General features: G+C 40.8%; 1 protein-coding gene across 4 annotated transcripts in view; it reads right to left on the bottom strand.

Moving 5' to 3' along the window:
- The window catches only part of MAGI3 (membrane associated guanylate kinase, WW and PDZ domain containing 3), a 255,355-nt gene extending 239,533 nt beyond the window's left edge, over positions 1-15,822 (bottom strand). For all 4 annotated transcript variants that reach the window (XM_059060460.2, XM_059060470.2, XM_059060494.2 and 1 more), the window contains exon 1: positions 15,415-15,822. In XM_059060460.2, coding sequence (XP_058916443.1) covers positions 15,415-15,730 — 316 coding nt within the window. In that variant the 5' untranslated portion in view covers positions 15,731-15,822. The remainder of the gene's footprint in view (positions 1-15,414) is intronic.
- Positions 15,823-19,869: the final 4,047 nt, after the last annotated feature.

Raw genomic sequence — 19,869 nt, 5'->3', positions numbered from 1 at the left:
TCCCCTCATGCTCCTGTGTCCCTTCTGTTCTCAAGGGTCCACCCTACTCGGGAGGATTTCATCTTAACTAATTATGTCTGCAAACGGTAGTGCTGGGTGTTAGGACTTCATACTCTGGGGGGCACACAATTCAACACCTAACATACACCTAGGTATATACCACATTATTACCTAAAGTTACAAACTTTCAACTTGTCATGGTATTATTTATCTTTAAGGTAGACACAAGTATATTTCTGAAGTATGATACTTAATAAGAAGGGTCATATTCTTTCTGGTACCAACTCTCCAGACCTGTGTTATCGCTATGGGTGAATTAACAACTTCATAAACACAAGAAAAATAATTAGGTCAGTGATCCCAAATCATAAATATTCTAAACCTATTATAAACAAGTATCATGAATAAAGTAATAATGAAATTCCATTAAACTTCACTAAAAATCCATTTGGATTTATTTGACCAAAAGATGGATTGGGTATTATAATTTCTCTTCTGCCTCCTATTATATATATTAATACAATAAAACAATTAGTCCTAAGCTGTGATATATAAAGTACAATTACATGTATCAAATCCTGTATTTCTATTTAGTTACATTATTTTTAAAAACAAATAAATAAACAACAACAAACAGGTACCCTTGTTCCCCCTGGTGAAAAGATTCCTACAACAACTTGATGTAAAAACTCTGGGCAAGAAAGGAACTAAGTGGTACACACAGACTATACTCTAGCACAACTGTTCTTTCAGGAAAATCATTCTGGGCAGTATACGTATGAATATCTCAGTGAGGCTCTACCACTGCTTAAAGAGAGGGGGCTCCACATAAGCACAAAGAAGAAATTCTGATCATGTCCCCTCATCTAGTCAGGCCCCCAAAGTTAGAAAATGGTGACAGAAGAGCTGTGAGCTTTGAACATAATTTGCACAGATGCCTCTTCTCCAATCACTACCAGTGACCACGATGGAGAAAAACAGTATCTTAGAAGATGAAAAGTTTGCAAACTGCAGATAATAAGAAAAAACATACATATTCCCATTTAGTATTTTTGTACTAATAAAATATTTCTATATTGTTTACTTACACTAAGAGGTTCCTTAATACCTCAAAAGTGCTGATGAAATTCTCATCTGCATTACAACACTTTGACAGTGGATTAATATGCTACAATTACACAATTTTTAATTCTTTCATTTAGTAAGAGATTATCCCAAAAGATTATCTATTGGCCTTTCAAAGATCTATTTCCAACTACTATTTTTCTTAATGATTTTTAAAAAGATAGAGTTTGGTTTACTAAAAGCAGTCCAATTTGAACCTCTAAAACAAGGATATCAAATAAACAGTAAAATATTATCTATCTAGAGACCAGGCTTCTGGAATACTTCCAAATCCAGAAATAGGGGAGAAAAAAAAAAACTCTTATACACACATGTTCTAGGGGTAAAGAGCAACAAGGACAAACATAATAGAAGATAGAAGAATACCACTGTAGGTTCACACCCGACCCCCTGAGATTGGATAATCCACCAGGGAGAAGTTAAGGAGCACTGCAATTGGCTGGCAGGATCTATACAAGGTCCATTTTTTCTTTGGAAAGCAGAGAAGCGTGGGAGAAGCAATCAGAGTAAAGAGAAAACAAAACTGGAACGATGAGAAGAGAGCAGCTGATCAAAGGCAGCTGAGGAGATTGAGGCTATCTATGAGTTACAGACGCAGACAGTCCAGATCTACAGCTGGCATCTTAGCAGTTCCTGAAGGCACAGGCAGGAGCTACACGAATAAAGATACCACCTATGTCCTGGGATTCTGGCCTTGAGGCTTAGGACATTTACACAATAACAAGCCACTCCATGTACAAGCAAATACAATAGTCTGTACGTTGTTTACACATGAAAAGTACCACAGACTACGTATATATTTTTATATATTTATATGAATATACATATTTATAATAGTCATCCCTTAATGGAGTTTTCAACCTTATTCTAATGAAATAAAATTTCAGAAATGTTCTATTAAGGTTGGTAACATACAGAAACGCACAATTTCACATAATTCCAAGAACAGGGAATAAAATAGCATTGGATCTCTTGGAGACTGGAGCCGTACAATGATTCCAGAATTGATTCTGGACCTTGGGAAGAGGCGTCTGTGGCCCTTCCTCTAGTGCTCTGCTACCACTCAGCCTTACATCATGCGTCAGTTTTTTCTGGTTACTCACAGTTTCTTCTCCCGTAATTTTAGTGTGTACATGGTTCAGTGTAGCCTTTCCAACCTTGACTCTGCCTCCCCCCCACCACAATCAATGGTGTGTTTGGTAAATGCTAACAACTCCCACCACAGCAGTGACAACAGTGCAAATGGCTGGGAAGGTACATGCAGTGGCAAACCATTATATAGTATCAATATTTCTACCATACAGATACAACAGACATAAAGAAAGTAGAGAGCACAGATGGTAGTAAAATATAGTGAAATAATTAGGAAATGACACGGAGTCCTAAAAAAAAATAGTTGAACTCAAAGAAACAGTAGAATGGTGACTGCCAGAGCCTGGGGGATGGGGCAAGTGGGCAGAGGTTGGTAAAAAGGTACAAACTTTCAGTTTTAAGATGAATAAGGTCTGAGGATCTAATGTATAACATGGTGACAAAAGCTGATTAATACTATATTGTAAACTGAAATTTGATAAGAGAGTAGAATTTAAGTATTCTCACCCCCCCCCCCACAAAAAGGTAAATATGTGAGGTGATGGATATGTTAATTAACTCAGTTGTGAGAATCCTTTCATAATATATACGCATATCAAACCATCACACTGTTCACCTTAAATATATTACATTCTGTCAATTATACCTCACTGAAGATGAAAAATCTTAAGAAGGGCTTCCCTGGTGGCGCAGTGGTTGAGAATCCGCCTGCCGATGCAGGGGACACGGGTTCGTGCCCTGGTCCGGGAAGATCCCACGTGCTGCAGAGCGGCTAGGCCCGTGAGCCATGGCCGCTGAGCCTGTGCGTCCGGAGCCTGTGCTCCGCAATGGGAGAGGCCACAACAGTGAGAGGCCCACGAACCACAAAAAAAATAATAATAATAAAAAAAAAAAAAAGAAAAATCTTAAGAAAATGATTAACTTTGAGTAGCACCTGTTTTAAAAATAATTTAGTTAATTATAATTTTATACAACTTTTTTTTTTTAATGGCTGTGTGGGACTACCAACTCACAAAAATTCCTGAAAATTTAACAATCAATCTCACGAAACAGTACAGCCAACTCCAGTACATCACTGCAAAACCTCTCAGCTGAGGCTCCAATCCCAATAGAAAATTCTTTCCTTTTTGTCTTAGTTCAAATCCCCAGGAAAGATTCTTACTGGTCCCATTCATCCTTTTAGGCCACAGAAATCCTACGTTGCTGACCAGCCTCTGAATTGGTTGCTTCAGCTGAGGTGCCTTCCCTGTCCTGGATGCATGCGGCTTGCAAGGGGAGGTTGAGATCAATTGATATAAAACAGATGTCACAGAAGCAGAGACGGCAGGTAGGACAGACACAAACTAACCTCGTACAAAGATCACTACAGATGTTAAAAATCCATCGGCCCTAGATCATTCCACCTACAGGCCATTTCAGAAGGAGAAGCTCACAGAAATGACAGTGAGTTATCAAGAAAGGGCTATATTGTATTTAACATACTATATTTAATAAAATGCACTCAGCGTCCACCACCTTACAGAATGCCTTCCTGAAATGCAGAGGTTGGGAAATTAAAAACTATATTTCCCAGGCTCCTTTACAGCTAGCATTCAGGATAAGAATTTGATTCTACCCTGAAGATGCAGGACACAAAATCTGGAAGACAGCAGCGAGGCACAGCCCTATCGGCCTGTAGCTTTTAGCTGCTTTCAGCTAGCAAAGAAGGTCACAGACATGTCCGTGTCTAGTCTCCAGCTTCGAGGGTGTTGAGGGACAGTGGCAGAAGCAGTAGTGCCAGATTGATCATTCCGGCGTCTAATCACTAGTTCATAGGCATCAAGGAGAAGTTGTCACAGCAGTGGCAGATGCTAAATTTCAAACTTCAAGTGGTTATGATGGCAACAGCAGTGGCTGCTGTGATTCCCTTGATCACAGAGACAGCAGTATTTTCTTGCCGTGGTTTCAGTGGTAACCTCCTGATTGCCACTTTCCCGACTATGGCAGAGGTGGCAATTCACACAGCAAGTTCTTCCAAGGTGTCCTGGAAGTCATTCTCAGAGGCCTGGCCTAGAGCCCAGCCCTCCAGCTCCTCCAAAGATTCCCCAAGCAACGAATTCCCTGCATCGCATCTCTTCTGTTTCCTGCACTGAACCCTGACTGATACTGCAAAGGAGTACATGGGGGATTGACTGTGTACAGAAAGGTTTTTCTTTCATGTCTGCACTCATTCCGTTCTTTCACAGACATAAAAAGGGCCCAAGCAAGATGTCACCATTCCCATCAGTCTCCCCAGAACGGCCACCTCAAGCCCCTTTCTTCAGTTTTGTCTCACATAGGTGATACCTTCTCCTCTGCTGTGGCCAGCTCACCATAACCTGAGACATCTACCTGCCCTGTACCCAGCAGGAGCACAGTTCCTCAGTTGTGGCAGTTATGTAAACTTTCATTACAGCCAGACAAACTCAAGGACCCTGAACCAAAAGTGCCCCTGATGGTTCATCCACCACATCCCTGAGCAGTCACTGGCCCTAAAACTCATCCTCCCCCACTGCATCCCCTAGTCAGTCAAGTGGAGAAAAAAAAATCAAAGTATAGCTGGCTCTAAATCAGAAGAATTCATCACCCCTCCAGGGAGAGGCAAGGATGGGACAAGAACTGCAGTCTACCACACAGCAGCACCCATTCAGAAGGACTCTCCTGAAAGCATTGTGAAGAGTCTTCCTGATAAGAAAACTTTTTCAAAGCTAAAACAACTAACAGCAAAAAATACTTAAGTATTCAGCTGTTACACCAGCTAACAATTTTCTGACTATTTAAATCTTAGCCATAAGCTACAGCATTATGGAAGGCTAAAAATGCCCTGAAAACCTGAGGCATGTAACGGTTACAATTCTCTCTTGTGCTCCAACTTCTGGGTTACCGCTGTCTCTAACGACACTCATGCATGCTGATGGCCTAACAAACTGAGTCAGCATGCTGTACTTAATTCCAAAAGAATGCAGATTTCATAGAGACAGAAAATGTTTAACCAGGCTAATTCTTTTTTTTTTTTTTTTTTTTCCACAAATTTCTTCCAGAATTTCTTCAGCCAGAAACCAAAACAATGAAAGGAGCCTGAGTTCTAGTCCCTGCTCTGCCAGCTTTGTACTGAGCAGAGTCACCTGCCATTGCTAAACCTCAACTTATTTATCTGTAGACAAAGGGTACTGGCTGGATTGCTATGATTCCTTCCAGTTGAGTGACTGACTTTAAGCCCAAATAGAAAACACAAAGCACAAACACTTGAAGAATAAGAGGTGCCGTATTCCACAGCCTGCTTTAACTGCCTCTTCAAAGGAACCACCTTACTGTGCAGTACCTGAACGCAGAAAGAAGAGAGACTGACTTGAATACCATGAGTTATTCTTCTGTCTAGCTTGGCTAAGTTTTATTTAAGTCAAGTATACTTTGAACAGAGTCTAAATACTTATTAAAAATTCCTAATTCCAAAACACATTCTTACATTCCTCAGAACATTTTCTAGGCTACTTGTCTCAAGATAAGTGTGCTAACACACACCTTCCCAGGGAGTGAATTTTAGAGCAAGTGAACAGAAAACACAAGAACAAGATATCCTTTCTAGTTTCAAGTACACAATTTTCACGAGTATATTTATCCTAAAAGTATCTGAGCTTTTACATATACCTGCTGAAAATATTTTCTGACAAAGATAGCCAGAATTAAGGCTATCAAACAGATTTTCTGTTTGATTAGTAATTCTTGGGAACAACTGCTTTACCATGCAGTTGAACTGTAAAGATTAATCTGCACTGTCACAACTTTGTTTAGAAACAGAACCAAGCAATGAAGCTTTTAAGTACTTGCCCAGTGTTTTACTGCATTTAACACCCACTCAAACAATTTAGAATTGTGGAGTTTTTCCTTTTAATAGAGAAAAGGGAAGTAAGAGAGATTTTTCAGATATAATGAAATAATATTCTATCTGGAATGCAAAGAAGGAAGACTCAAAACTGTTTCAGTTCATAGACCTCCTGTGAGTCTGTCTGACCTTCAACATGCTAATCTTTCCAAACCTCAGTTTTCTCATGTGTAAAAGGGAGATGATAATCCCCAACACATGGAAAGTAACAATACATGAACTTTTTACAGGAATACATGTATGCCAACACACACAGTCTTATAAACCAAATGAGATGGGTGTATAACACCATGATATATGATGGTTACTCAATAAATGGCAGCTAGCATTATTGTGACAAATCCCCAAGTCAGAATATTCCTATTAGACTTAGAGCATGGTTGTCAACTTAGAGTTGCCACCAAAGGGAGGTTGATGTGTCATTTCACTTATCAGCATTACATTGTGAGATAGCTCTAGTTAGCAAAGCTAACTCTATTCAAAGGGAACTGAATCATTAGCATGTACATTCCAACTTAAATCAAACACTTAAATTAGTGAATAGTATCCTTAGCTAAAATTAAAAATATTTTACAAAGTGTTCTGCCAAAAGTTACAGAGGCTCTGTGAGGAAGACTATATTATTTTAACAGATTTTATGACTTAATATATGGAATTAATATTGGAGAATTCTGGTCCTAACAGGCTTCTGAAGTAGGAACAGAAATTTTCCAAATATGGTCTAAAGATACTCCAAGAGGGACATAAACTAACCTAAAAATCAAAGACCCTGCTATGATTCTTATTGACAAATCACACCCAATTCCATGGATGTTTGTTTTTTGGCACAGTAAGTGTATTTACCAATAACCTCCCAACATTTAACATTCATGAAAGGTTCAACTATCAGACAACACTTGGCAAAGCTGCAAACTCCTACTGTGTATGTCATACATAAAGTGAAGGATGATGTTAAAATTGTTTTTATGGCAAAGTTGAAGACATTAATACCATAATTAGACTATAAAAATAGCGAGAAAAGATATTCAGAGCACCCGCCCCTCTCTTTCAACCCTCCACCTCTACTCTAAGTACCTCTGTGGAGGCAGGAAAAAACAAAGGTGGTCAGACTTTTTCCTACAAGTACCAGTAACTTTTTTGGTGATTAAACAGATTCATATTTCACTCTTAAGCAGTGTTTCAAACTTAAGAGTCAGTGAAGTAGTTCCTTTATGTATAACTTCCATAAGATCATGGTTAAAAGGTAATATTAGGGAGCCCTTAGAAATAACACAATAATAATTCAGTCTTAATTTATGTTTAAAAAGACCATTGTTTTGGGCTTCCCTGGTGGCGCAGTGGTTGAGAGTCCGCCTGCCGATGCAGGAGACACGGGTTCGTGCCCTGGTCCGGGAAGATCCCACATGCCGCGGAGCGACTAGGCCCGTGAGCCATGGCCGCTGGGCCTGCGCGTCCGGAGCCTGTGCTCCGCTATGGGAGAGGCCACAACAGTGAGAGGCCCGCATACCACAAAAAAAAAAAAAAAAAAAAAAAAAAAAAAAAAAAAAAAAGACCATTGTTTTAAAAGCAAAACATCTTAAAAAAAACTGGTTTAGAGTTCACTTTCAAAATGGTACAACATTAAGTTTTAAAAACTGCATTAACTAGACTAATTTTCTCAATGTCAAAGATAATTAAATGACCCTCCCTCCAAAGTATTCTATCTACCTAAGAGCAAGCAGCATTGATTTAGAGAATCTTATTTGATATAAAAAAATTCAAAGAAAACTGAAGAAAAACCCAAGCTGCACTTTTAAATTATGCACATTAAGGTAGCAACATCTCAATTTTTTAAACAGCCAGCATTTAGAGAAAGCAGTTTTTAGATAAAAACATAAAAAATGAGCATATTTGATAAAAATATATCAAAAATGATAAATATTTGAGTAAAATCAATGCCTCAGTTGCAGTCTACAGCCAATATCTGGTCTTTAAAAATGAGAGCTTTATGACAACCATGTACTGCTGTTGGCTTCGAAGTAGGAGAGATTAAATGTTTTAAAAGAGGCCATTTCCTGCAGTGCTGTCTCCCCAGCATCCATCTTTTGAGGAACTACCCCTCCCTGATCTCTTGGAGTTCTGGTACAGTTATTAATCACACTGTACTTTCTATACCCAGCTGCAAAAGCGGACATGTCACCAAAGCCTGACCAATCAGGATACCCATGGCCCTCTCTCCACAATGGGTCTGTGATGAGCACAAGGCCAATCAAAGTCTCAACATAAGATCTGATTTGTTATTGGAGTCCAGAAAAGAAATGAAAAGCTTTAAGGACTTTGTACGACTTGGGGGGTTGAGAGCCACCTTTCCTGCTACCCAGCGCGGAGCTCAGAAAGAGGCCAACCTGGAGGAAAGAAAGTCAAGTAACAGTCCTTGAGAACACGAGTTTAGCTCTTACTGTCCAATGCCTGGGTTTTCATGCACATAAGCCAATACATTTCTTCTTAGCCTAAGAAGTGTTTCTGTCAGGATTCTCAGTACAGAATCCTTACCAATACAGAAACTGACGTGAATCGAAATTTCTTTCTCTTCCTGCTGAAATCTAAGCTATAAAAAACAAAGCCAATTTAACATAGTTCTATTTAAGGTCAGAAATGGAACATTTATTAATAAATGCTTATTTTTCCCCCCTTTTGGAGTATTTTCATTTCATAAAACTACTTCTGTTAAATGTCATCATGTATAGTAAAATCCCATTTTTCACAGTCACATGTAATTCCCAGTCAGAACAACAAAGAGATACAGGGTTACCTCTCACAAACTTCCCTGAAGCAAGAAAAATAATTATGTGTTTAAAATTCTCTGCAAAAAAATACAGCAAAGGGCCTAAGATGCCAGAAATGTTTAATTAAGTAGATCAGTTACTGTTCATGTTGCATACCCAAGACGGGAAGAAGGAAAGCTTCTAAATAGAATGCATCCTAATTATTAAATCTGAAGCAAAATATCTTTCCAATTCCCATTACACAATATTAAAAACCCCAAACCCCAAATAAACTATAACAGAAAAGTTTAACCCTCTATATTCCTTACTGAGTCTCTCAATAGCATTAAGCACCTTACCAGCATTATTTATAGAAGAAAAAACATTTCAAGTTCTAATTAAAAAAAAAAACTTATAGGAGACAATTCATAACGGAACTACCTACACATTTAAACAATATGATTTTCCCTATAATTTTCCAATTATTCTATAATGTGGGTTTTGTGCTTTTACACAAAATAAAGTTTTACACACATGAAACACTCACAAAAACTCCTGATATGGACTATACTGTAGACCTTTCTGTACTGAACATTCTTGCCCCATGTTTTGCTCCTCCTCTGCTTCTTACCTACGACTGAGAGGACCTTAATTCCACTCAACCAAGATATCCATCTTTCAAAGCCAGGCTGAGTTCAAAACTCTTCATAACCCCCTCCCCAACTATCCAAGTCAGAAAATAAGCTCTGGTAGTAAAGACTCTAACAAGACATAAAGAAGAATGTACCCTTTCTTTCACTTCATGTACACATTTAACTTCTATAATTCACTATGCATACCCAGGTGAGGATAATTTCTCCGAATTAAAAGATAAGTATTTTTTTAAAAAACATATCTCTTTAATGCAAGCAAACTACTTCATCTGGTGTTCAACAAAAATATAGCAGTTGGTTCCAGCACAGGTGGAAAAGCAGGCATGTAAGACTCATCCTAAAAATGGTACAATACAAACACAATGTATAAAATACAAAATTGTATTGTAAAATACACTGTAAATAGAACACAGATACAACGCATTTTAAGGGCAATTTAAGCTTGGGAACTTTTCAAAAGATAATTTTGTTTATATTTGATTTCCCTCTTTTTGTCATGACTTGAGCACCCTTTCTCTCCAAGATGCAACTCCACACCACTTTTTAGAACAGCATGCTGAACAGCCAATTAATTATGCCAGTTTCTGCCAAAATTCATACTAAAACTTACCTAAAGAGTTTTGTTTAAGTACTGGGAGAAAAGTGAAAAAGGTAAAATCCTTACTACAGGTATTGCTTACCAATGAATCAAGAAGCTCCCAATAAATTGAGAGCTTCCTGAAAACCGAGGCCATTTCTGAATCATTTTTATATTTTATGTTTTTATATCGCCAGTGCTAGCTCACACAGTGGGTTCACCACTAAATATTTGAGAAGGGAATGAATGCGCGCCAGTAATAGAACTTTTATTTTTTCTCTTTATAAAGTAAAATAAGCACTTTTGGGAAAATATTCCGAATAATATTTGTTCAAGGAGAAGAGCAACGAACTAGCCTCTCTTCCCCAAAAAACAAATCTCTCACGACACCAGCCTCCGAGCTACTGAAAATCTTATCCTTAAGAACAGTTTTAAATTAATGGCATTCATTCTCCCTACCAAAACGTAGTATTGCAAGATTATTTCTCAAAATTTTAGAAGAGAAACAAAACTAATTAACTAATTATAGAAGACACAGTTCTAGTCTTCAATATCAAAAGTTATCCTTTGTCAAATCAAAACCAACCAAAAGGGACTTCCCTTGTGGTCCAGTGGTTAAGACTCCGCGCTCCCACTGAAGGGGACGCAGGTTCGATCCCTGGTTGGGGAGCTAAGATCCCACATGCCACACAGCGTGGCCAAAAAAAAAAAAAAATTATTAACAAAAAAACAACCAAAAACTGACTTGGAAATTGGCAGAGTTTGAAACTGGTGGGTAATATTGAAGTGGTTCATAAAAATGAAGTTCTCCTGCAACACACTCCCCAAACACTAAGTAACCACAAAATTTACGAGCACTTAGGGGTTATATAGTAAACACATTATATGAAACTATTCACCTGAGATTATGCACTGACTTCATAAGTCAGATATCTGAACAAATGGAGATTTGTTTTACCATATATGCATGCATGTGTGTGTATGTATAAAGACCAGGAAAAAAAAAAAAACACTGAAATTTGTCTCATAACGAGGTTTTATGAAGTACATCCCAAGATCTCAGAAGAAAAACAACTTATATTCCTCAGGAACACAGAGTTATGTTCCATAAAAATCAGTTTTAGCATTAAACTGAGTAAAATAAAAATTATTTGAAAAGTGAAAGAGCCAAATGTTAAGAGTTTGTTTGTTCTGCCACTGTGGTATACGCCCAATAGTCATCTGAATTGAAGGTGTCAATGAATAGAGTCCAGAACCTAAACCTTGAGTTATTAAAACCAACTTGAGACCCCAAAAATTATTACCAAACTTTCAAAAAGCAGGAAAGTTTCAAATTTAAGGTTTATCAAAATTTGATACTATTTTCCCTAACAAATGGGCTGCCTCACCCAGTCTCTTGTTTCTATTGTTTAAGAAAAGGTATTGAGAATTTTTTTGTATTGCAAACCTCCGAGGCTAGCAATTTCTCTCACCCTTCCCTTCTTTAAATGTTACAACCACCTAAAAAGAACTCATCACTAGTCCCAAATAACCCACTAAACCAAAAAGAGTAATAAAAAGATCCAAAAGTTAAGAGAATAAAGGGGTAGAGTTATTCATTATTGGCATAACATAAACATCCTTACTTAAATAAAGATGTTAAAAAAAAATCCTCACTTGAAAGCATTTTGAAATGTTTCTTCACCAATGGGGAAAGTATTTCTATGAATGTGCTCATTTTAACAAAATTCCCTTATAAACTGGATGTCTCAAAGAATCAGTTGTGAAGACTTTTACCTACATTTAATTAACATTAAACAAGATTCAAATTAGCTTTTGTTTAAACAAACTGAAAGATTGTTCCTCATGATTTTTATCTCTAGATATAGTATCAGACAGGGTAGCAAATGCACTATGTGCATGATAAAGCAATAGACAAGGACTTCATATACTTACTGTATTGATACTTAATGTCTGGAATAAAGTCCACATAATTTACAACTGCTGAAATGTGTGTTTTAAGGTATATGAAGCAAATATTCCATAAAACTCTGCATGATCATAGTTTGGGGAATTTTAGAATAAAATTAACTGCTTCTATCATTAATCAGAATAGAAATTGTTTAAATATATACTCTGAAGTAAAATCAAAGAAACTAATCCTGGTCACAGGACTATATCATGAAACAATTCCACCAGAGGTTCAAAGTTCAACTTCCTTTACTACAGGGAACATACAAAGTTCAGATTCAAGTGAAAACTTTTCTCTTGCAGAAAAATAAATGACAAGGTTGTAATTAAGAAACAGGTGACAATCTGAGCCAAGAATTAGGTGGCGCAGGAAAGTACTGAATGCTAAGTACTACGTTAATAATAAGAATTCAATGAGAAATTTCCTAATTCTCTCACAAAAGCCTCAGATAAGGAACCATATTTTAAAGAGTTACTTTCAAATCTCCATTAAAGATTAGAACAAAAGAAAATAAATAAAACCCCAAGTCAAAGCAAAAGATAGTCACTACCAGAAAGAACCCTTGTTAAATTATCTGGGTGAGGGTACTGGCTTTGGCTGAGCTCCCTTTAAAATCTACTAGATAAAAGGAGAAATCAAGAAAGAAACGGTGCTACACCAGTCATGTCCTACAGTCCAGCTCATCCTTCCACCGTGGACTCTGTCAGAAGACAATATGAGGTCACTCCCCACTAATACATCTTATAGAAACGGCTGGATCTACTCTTGCATTGTGCTAGTTTCTAAATGGCATGTTATAAATATAATTTAATAGAGTTATTAATCAAGACAAGAGACAGAGTGCTAATAAGTACACTTTAAAATACCTTATTAAATTGAAAAATCCATTTCTCTCACAAAGTTTAGATAAAAGGAGGGGAAAAAAACCTCCAATGTACAGGGCAAGTTCCTTTTTAAATTCCCTTACTCTGTATTTTCATACTTTTCAAATTTAATCCCAACAGTATAAAATCTTTGTCTCCTCTGGAGATAATATATATGCTGTTTATAATCACACTCAAAGTTTTACAAATAACCTCTTCAAGTTCTTAGTTTCTAATATTTAAAGTCATGTGCTTAAACCTGCAAAGATCTTGCTACTTTATAGCAAATGTTGTTTATGTAAAGCCATTTAAGAAATAATTTAATATAATGCCTAACATGAGGCTATTAAGAAACAAAGAATGCTATTTTTCAAAGAAATCAACAACTTGCTTAGAAACAAGAATATTAATCTCAGATGACATATAGTGGTATCCTTTAGAAATTATTGAATCAGAGTGTATCTTTAAAAAATAGGTGTACTATTCAGAACTTTTATTATTGATTACAAATTGTGCTATACCCAGTACACTTTATTTTGGCTAAACATTTAAAATAGGACAGTATGCAAGAGGGAAAATTTTTATTACTACAAAAATGTCCACTACATTTTGGGGCTTTTTTTTTTTTTTAACACAGTTAAGTAACATCACTGAATACACTCTAAACTTTGAATTGTTTTCTTAAATTTTATATAAAGGCTGAGAAAATGAATAACATGCGGACCAGACTAATATCAAAGAAAGACACATTTTCCCAGTTTTCTAAAAGAATCACAATAACTTGAGAATATATCAACTTCCTCCTCTACCATCTTTTAAACTATTTTTGAAAGTAAGTTATACTCTCGGATATGCCCCCAACTAATCAAAACACAAAGCAATGATGCAAATGTTCTCATTACTCCCTAACTCATGGGATTTGAACTAAATCGCACTTAGATCAGTACTGCTGTATATATAGTATTTTGCATATTACAGAGAGTCCCTGACTGGCTGAATTATAGCCCCCAAAGCCTTTCCTCTACCTTCACATATGGCTCTAAAAGTTTGAATTAAGAAAGAATTTTTAAATTTTATATATATATATATATATATATATATATATATATATATACAGAAAAAGATGCTTGAAGTCTGCCAAAGTTTGTAAAATTAATAATAAAAAGAAAACCTCACATAAACCCATAAGCTTAAAATGAATGTGATGCAACAGACCATATGCAGAAAATCTTAAGATTGCAGGGACATGTGAGTGTGTGAGTGTGTGTGTGTGTATACATCCACAATGCACACACATATGGATATTGCAGCACAAGTCATCAGTTCCCATTAAGCCTAAGGACTACTAAACAGATATTTCTAAACTGAGCTGCTGAGAAAGAAAAAAAAATGTGAGGGAGACAACATGTTAAATTTTTCTCCAGAATTTTCTAGCATTTTGCAATGTAGAGATGGACTGATTTTTCTAGCCCAAGTCATAATTAAGCAGACCATTATATTTTGATGCACTGTATATTCAGTAGAACACATTCAGAACAAAATAGTTTGATTTCTATTAACGTTGTAGTCATAATTCTCTCCCCTACAAACATCTCAGGAAACAGAATCACATTCTGCCAATGCTGAAACCACCAGCGATGCCCTCAACAACAAACACATGAGGACTATTATGTCCTATTAGATATCACTAATCAATGATATCCCGTTCACCTACGCAGTCTGATCAATGCTTTGAAACTGGCAAGTATGCCATAAACGTAACGAGCTCTGCAGCAGATTTTACTGGCATAAAAGACACCTGGGCAACAGGGGCCTTTGCAACCCACCACTTCAACAAAATTCCGTAAAATCAAAGATTTACAAAAGATTTTACTCCTAGGAGGCACCTAGGTCTTCTTTGGAAACCCAGACTATTCAACAGCTCCCTGCCAGAACACACCATTCTGCCACAAATCGCATATTGCACACCATCGGTACCCAGACACCTGAACCACCTGGGCTGACAAGAGTTAGGCTGTCAGCTCGGAGGTATTGCTAGCGTGCAAGAAACACTGAAGCAGCTAAGCTCTCCCAGGTACACTAGGTGGTAACCTTGGCACGAAGTGCCTTAGTAGTAAAGATCTTTTCCCCTATTACAAAATGCGCTAAGACTGTTCCAAAGAAAATGCTACAATCCTGAGGACCTCTTCCACAAAGGAGAGCAGAAAAGGGCTGGTTTTTTCCTCTACTCAAAAACTGTGGTGGGAGATGAAGCTACAAATTAAGGAAACCCAGCTTCTGGTGGCAATCCTGTGACAGCTAGCAGAGCAGCCCGGCCAAGCCAGAGCTCAGTTTTCCTACCGGCACAATGGGAATCACCACCGCCACCCCTCCCCCTCGACAGGGAGCCCGGCACACCCAGGAGGTCTAAGATTACCCTGGACGACAAGCGGTGGGGTGGGGCCGCCGCTCCCCAGACGCCCACCCCGGACCCCCCCACCCCGCGACAGAAAGGCAGGACTGGCGTACCTGGCTTCACAGTCTTGAGACGGATGGGTTCGCGGAAGTGGCGGATGACAGCCAGGGTGTCCCGGTTGGTCAGCCCGCTGACAGGCGTCCCGTTCACCTCCAGCAGCACATCCCCCGGGCTGGGCGCCTTGCCCGAGACGACGCAGCAGGTGCCCCCGCCTGGCTCCTCGCGGAGCCGCCCCAGGTAGGGGAACTCGCCGCGCTCCGCGCCGCCCCGGATCTCGGCGCCCAAGTCGCCCGGGGGCCCGGCCCAGGACACCGCGCACTCCTGCACCTTGCTGAGCCAGTGCTTCTTCTTCTTCAGCGTCTTCGACATCCCGAACCCCGCTGCACCATGGGGGAGACCCCGCGCGGGCGCCGGGGGCGCCGCTCCGGCCCCCTCTCACCCTGGGGGCCCCGGGCGGCCCGCGCAGCCTGGAGAGGGGGGCCTCGCCGCTCCGGCGCCCCACCCCGACCACAGCCCGCTGGGGGCCGGGCCGTTCCAAGCCCCGAGACGCCCCTCGGACGCCCCGCCCGGCGGCGCTCCCCAGGGCTGGCCCGGGTCCGCGAGGGCCAGCGGGTTAGGCTGAAGAAAAGAGAAGGGGATTGTCCCCGGGCGGCTCCAGAGGGGTTTCGGGCGGGGTCACAGCCGACCGCTGGCCCCCGGGCTACGCGCCGGAGCGGCGGGAAAGGCAGAAGCAGGGGGGCGGGGAGGTAAAGGGGGAAGAGCCGGAACGGGAAAAATCCGTCGGGGGCGCGCAGAAGCGTGCGTAGAACCGTCGCAGGATCGATCGTGGCCGCTGCGGAGCTTGAGCGCTGAGACCAACGCCTGCCCAAGCTGCCAGGAAACTGCCGCTTTCAAACCCACCGCAACCTCCTCCTCCTCCCTCTTCCCTTCCCCCCGCCCTCGCCCATCCCTCATCCAGAGCCCCGCCCCCTCCCGCCGCGCGGCGCCCGGCGCGCTGCCGTCACGGGCCAGGCGCTTGGGAACGAGCCCCGCACTCGACTCCCTCGCCGGGGGTTGGCCCCCGGCGGGCAGGAGGCGGACCCTTGACGAGAACGAGAACCACCGATTGGTTAGTGAGAGTGGAGGAGGCGGGCACTAGGATGACTGAAGTTTTAAGAGGGTGGAAAGAAGAAGTTTGAAGAGTGAGGGAGGGAGAGAGGAGGGGCTCGGGAGAGGGATCGGCTCCAGATCGCAGGGCTGAGAGAGGCCCTCCGTGCGGCGGCCGGAGCCAGGAGAAAACTCGGATAGGAAGATCAACAGAACTCCCCGAGGTGGAGGCGTGGCTGGCAAGCCGGGCGGAGTGGGGGGAGGAGCTTGGAATCCTGCACCGGGCACAGAGAAAAACGGGTGTACTTTGAAGGGGAGACGACGTGCTGAGTCCCAAGGCAGAGGTGGCGGAGCCTCGGGGTGGCCAGTTACAGCCGACCACTTACAATGAGTAGATGTTTCTCGTTCGTTCATTTCTTCAACAGAAGTTATTGAACGCCCGTTGAGGCAAAGACTCCAGAGTCTGGTTGATGGAAGGTAAAATAGAGTCCTGCATACTGCTGTGTGACCTCACGCATATTAGACAACCTCTCTGAGCCACGGCATCCTCCGCTGATAGGTGGAGATAATTATACCCTTCCATGTTGTGAAGATTACATGAGGTACATATAAAACATCAGTGTAGTGCCTGACAGGGGGTGGGTACTTCTTACCCTTTAGTAGCTGATGAGGAGAAGGATGACTTTATCAGACATTGTGCTAGATACTGGGGTTCAGGGATGAAGAAAACGGAGGTCCTGCTTTCTAGGAGGTCACAGTCTAACAGGAGACACTGACAAGTAAGACTGCTTGAGATGAGGTAGGGTGGGGTAGAAGGTGGATTAGGAACCAGCCTAGTAGCTAGCAGACCTGGGCTGGAGTCCTGGAATGCTGCTTACTTGCTGTTTGACCTTCGCCAAATCTCAGTTTCAAGTTTACTCACCTGTAAAGGAGGTGGAGGGAGAAATAACAGTGAATAAAGGACATCTTAGATCCCTTCCAGCACTAATTTTTCACAAACAGTTCTTGAGCTTTCTCTCCTCCCTGACTTGGCTCACACTCTCCCCTGTCTTTGCATTTAAAACAATTCTATCCATCCTCAGCCCAAATGCCGTCTCTTCCAGGTCGCCTTCTCTGGTACCTTGTCCTCAGGTGGAAAGTGTTTTCTCTGAGCTATGATACTTTCACTTTTGCAGTATGACACTTATTTATGTAGTCTCCTGTCTCCCTTTAATGGTTGGGGAAAGCCCTTATTTAAAATATGAATAACTCCACAGTATCTCACCACATCTCAGATAGACTGGCCCAAGCTTCAACAGCGGCAGTGATTTTGTTCACACCATTGTATCAGTCAGGGCCTAGGCAGGAAACAAATGGTACTTTACAAAGATGTAGACAGGGTGTAGGAAACCACGAGAAGTGTGGAACCCTGGGGCTACAAGCACCTAAAGCTATAGAAGCAAGGGGAGGGAACAGTTACCAAAACTCATCACAGAAAGGGCAGCCTGACAGGAGCCTGTGACCTTCAGTCAGGGATGCAGTCAGCCTAAGTAATCACCCAAGGACAGAGCTGGAGGATTTATCTCTCACCTCCCTCCTCCATCCTCCTGCTGGTACATCCCAATAACCAAATCCAACCAGGAGCCAGAGGGCAAGAGAGCCTTTTGAAACAGTCCCTATCAGTCAATCACACAGAGAAGAGGAAGCAGCGCATCTGGAGAGAAAAAGGGAAAATACCTAGCACAGACATCATGTGGATTGCTCAGATTTACCCAGATCTGAGGCAAAGCTGGAGTATTTTTTTCTGAACTACTACCTACACTAACAGATTCCTGGGTGAAGTCGTGATAACCTCCACCTCATTTATTTTTGCAGCGGTTCTGGGAAAATACCTTTCCCTGCCCAGATTTTATCCATCAGGATACCTTTGGCCACAAGGAATAAAACATCTAACAGTAGCTTAAAGCATGGGGTTATTTATTACATCTTTAACATGAGGTTCAGATGAAAGTAGTCTCGGAGTTAGTTCAGCAGCACAATCGTATCATTAAGGACTCAAGCTCTTTTTGTGCCTGCTCTCTAACATCACGTTCATGTTGGCTTTTATCTCCAGGCTTGTCATCTCTAGATTGCAATGTGGCTGCCACAGCTCCAGACATCACATCCTCAGAGGTCATTGTACAAGCAGGAAGGGAGGAAAAGGCACCACTGCTCCCATTTTTATGAAGGAGAAAAATCTTTCCCAGACTGTCCCCCCCACCATAGAATCTCCCTTATTGGTCAGAAAATGGTCATGTGCCCATTGCAGACCAGTCACTAACAAAAGAAAATGGAATTGCCACAGTTCATTAATTATGAGTCACGCCCAAGCAAAATAGGAGTTCTGTTTCAGAGGAGAAAGAGGGAATAGTTGTTAAGTAGGCACCCAACAGTGTCTGCCACATGCCTCAACCAAGAATAAGTTATATTGACTCTTTTTTTTTAAATTTATTTTATTTATGTATTTTTGGCTGCATTGGGTTTTCGTTGCTGCACGCGGGCTTTCTCTAGTTGTGGTGAGCAGGGGCTACTCTTCATCGCGGTGTGCAGGCTTCTCATTGCGGTGGCTTCTCTTGTTGCGGAGCATGGGGGCTCTAGGCACGTGGGCTTCAGTAGTTGTGGTACGTGGGCTCAATAGTTGTGGTTCACAGGCTCTAGAGCGCACACTCAGTAGTTGTGGTGCACAGGCTTAGTTGCTCTGCAGCATGTGAGATCTTTCTGGACCAGGGCTTGAACCCACGTCCCCTGCATTGGTAGGCGGATTCTTAACCACTGTGCCACCAGGGAAGCCCATCATATTAACTCTTAACAGAAAACTGCAGTGATCAGGAGCTTGAGCTCTGGAGTCAGACTGGAAATCTCACTTTTCTACTTACTAGCTCCTTGATCTTGAGTAAACTTTAATCTTACCTAACCTCAGTTTCCTTATCCACAAAATGGATATAATAAGAGTACTCACCTGAGTTGTGAGAACTGAATGGAGCTATTTGAGTCAAGCAAGCACTTAACATGTGGTCATATAAACAAACACTCAAGTGACTTTAGTTTGTGCTAGATAGTAATATTTGTGACAAGGCCAAAGGCATTGCTAAATCACCTTTATAACTCCGTAAGTATTCAATTCACCCATCTTAGTAAGCTTAGGTTTGGTTTTAAAATAGTCTAGAAATAAGCTGCCCACCCCAGTGAATTAATTCTGGTAGGATACGATTCTGGAAATTACTACATAATTAAAGGAGTCACATTGCAAATGTCTCTCTCTAAAATGGCACCTAACCAAATAATCAGATCATATCCATATTTATCATTGTTTCCCAAACCTAACGGTTGGCTTGATAGTTGTGATTTCCATAGGGGAATATTAATAAGCTAAATAATATGGAACCTGGTTTAACAACAATAAA

Source organism: Kogia breviceps, chromosome 1 (assembly GCF_026419965.1).
Source record: "Kogia breviceps isolate mKogBre1 chromosome 1, mKogBre1 haplotype 1, whole genome shotgun sequence".
NCBI lineage: Eukaryota > Metazoa > Chordata > Mammalia > Artiodactyla > Physeteridae > Kogia > Kogia breviceps.
The sequence above is the reverse complement of the archived record's forward strand: the minus strand, read 5'-3'. Positions and strand labels throughout refer to the sequence as shown.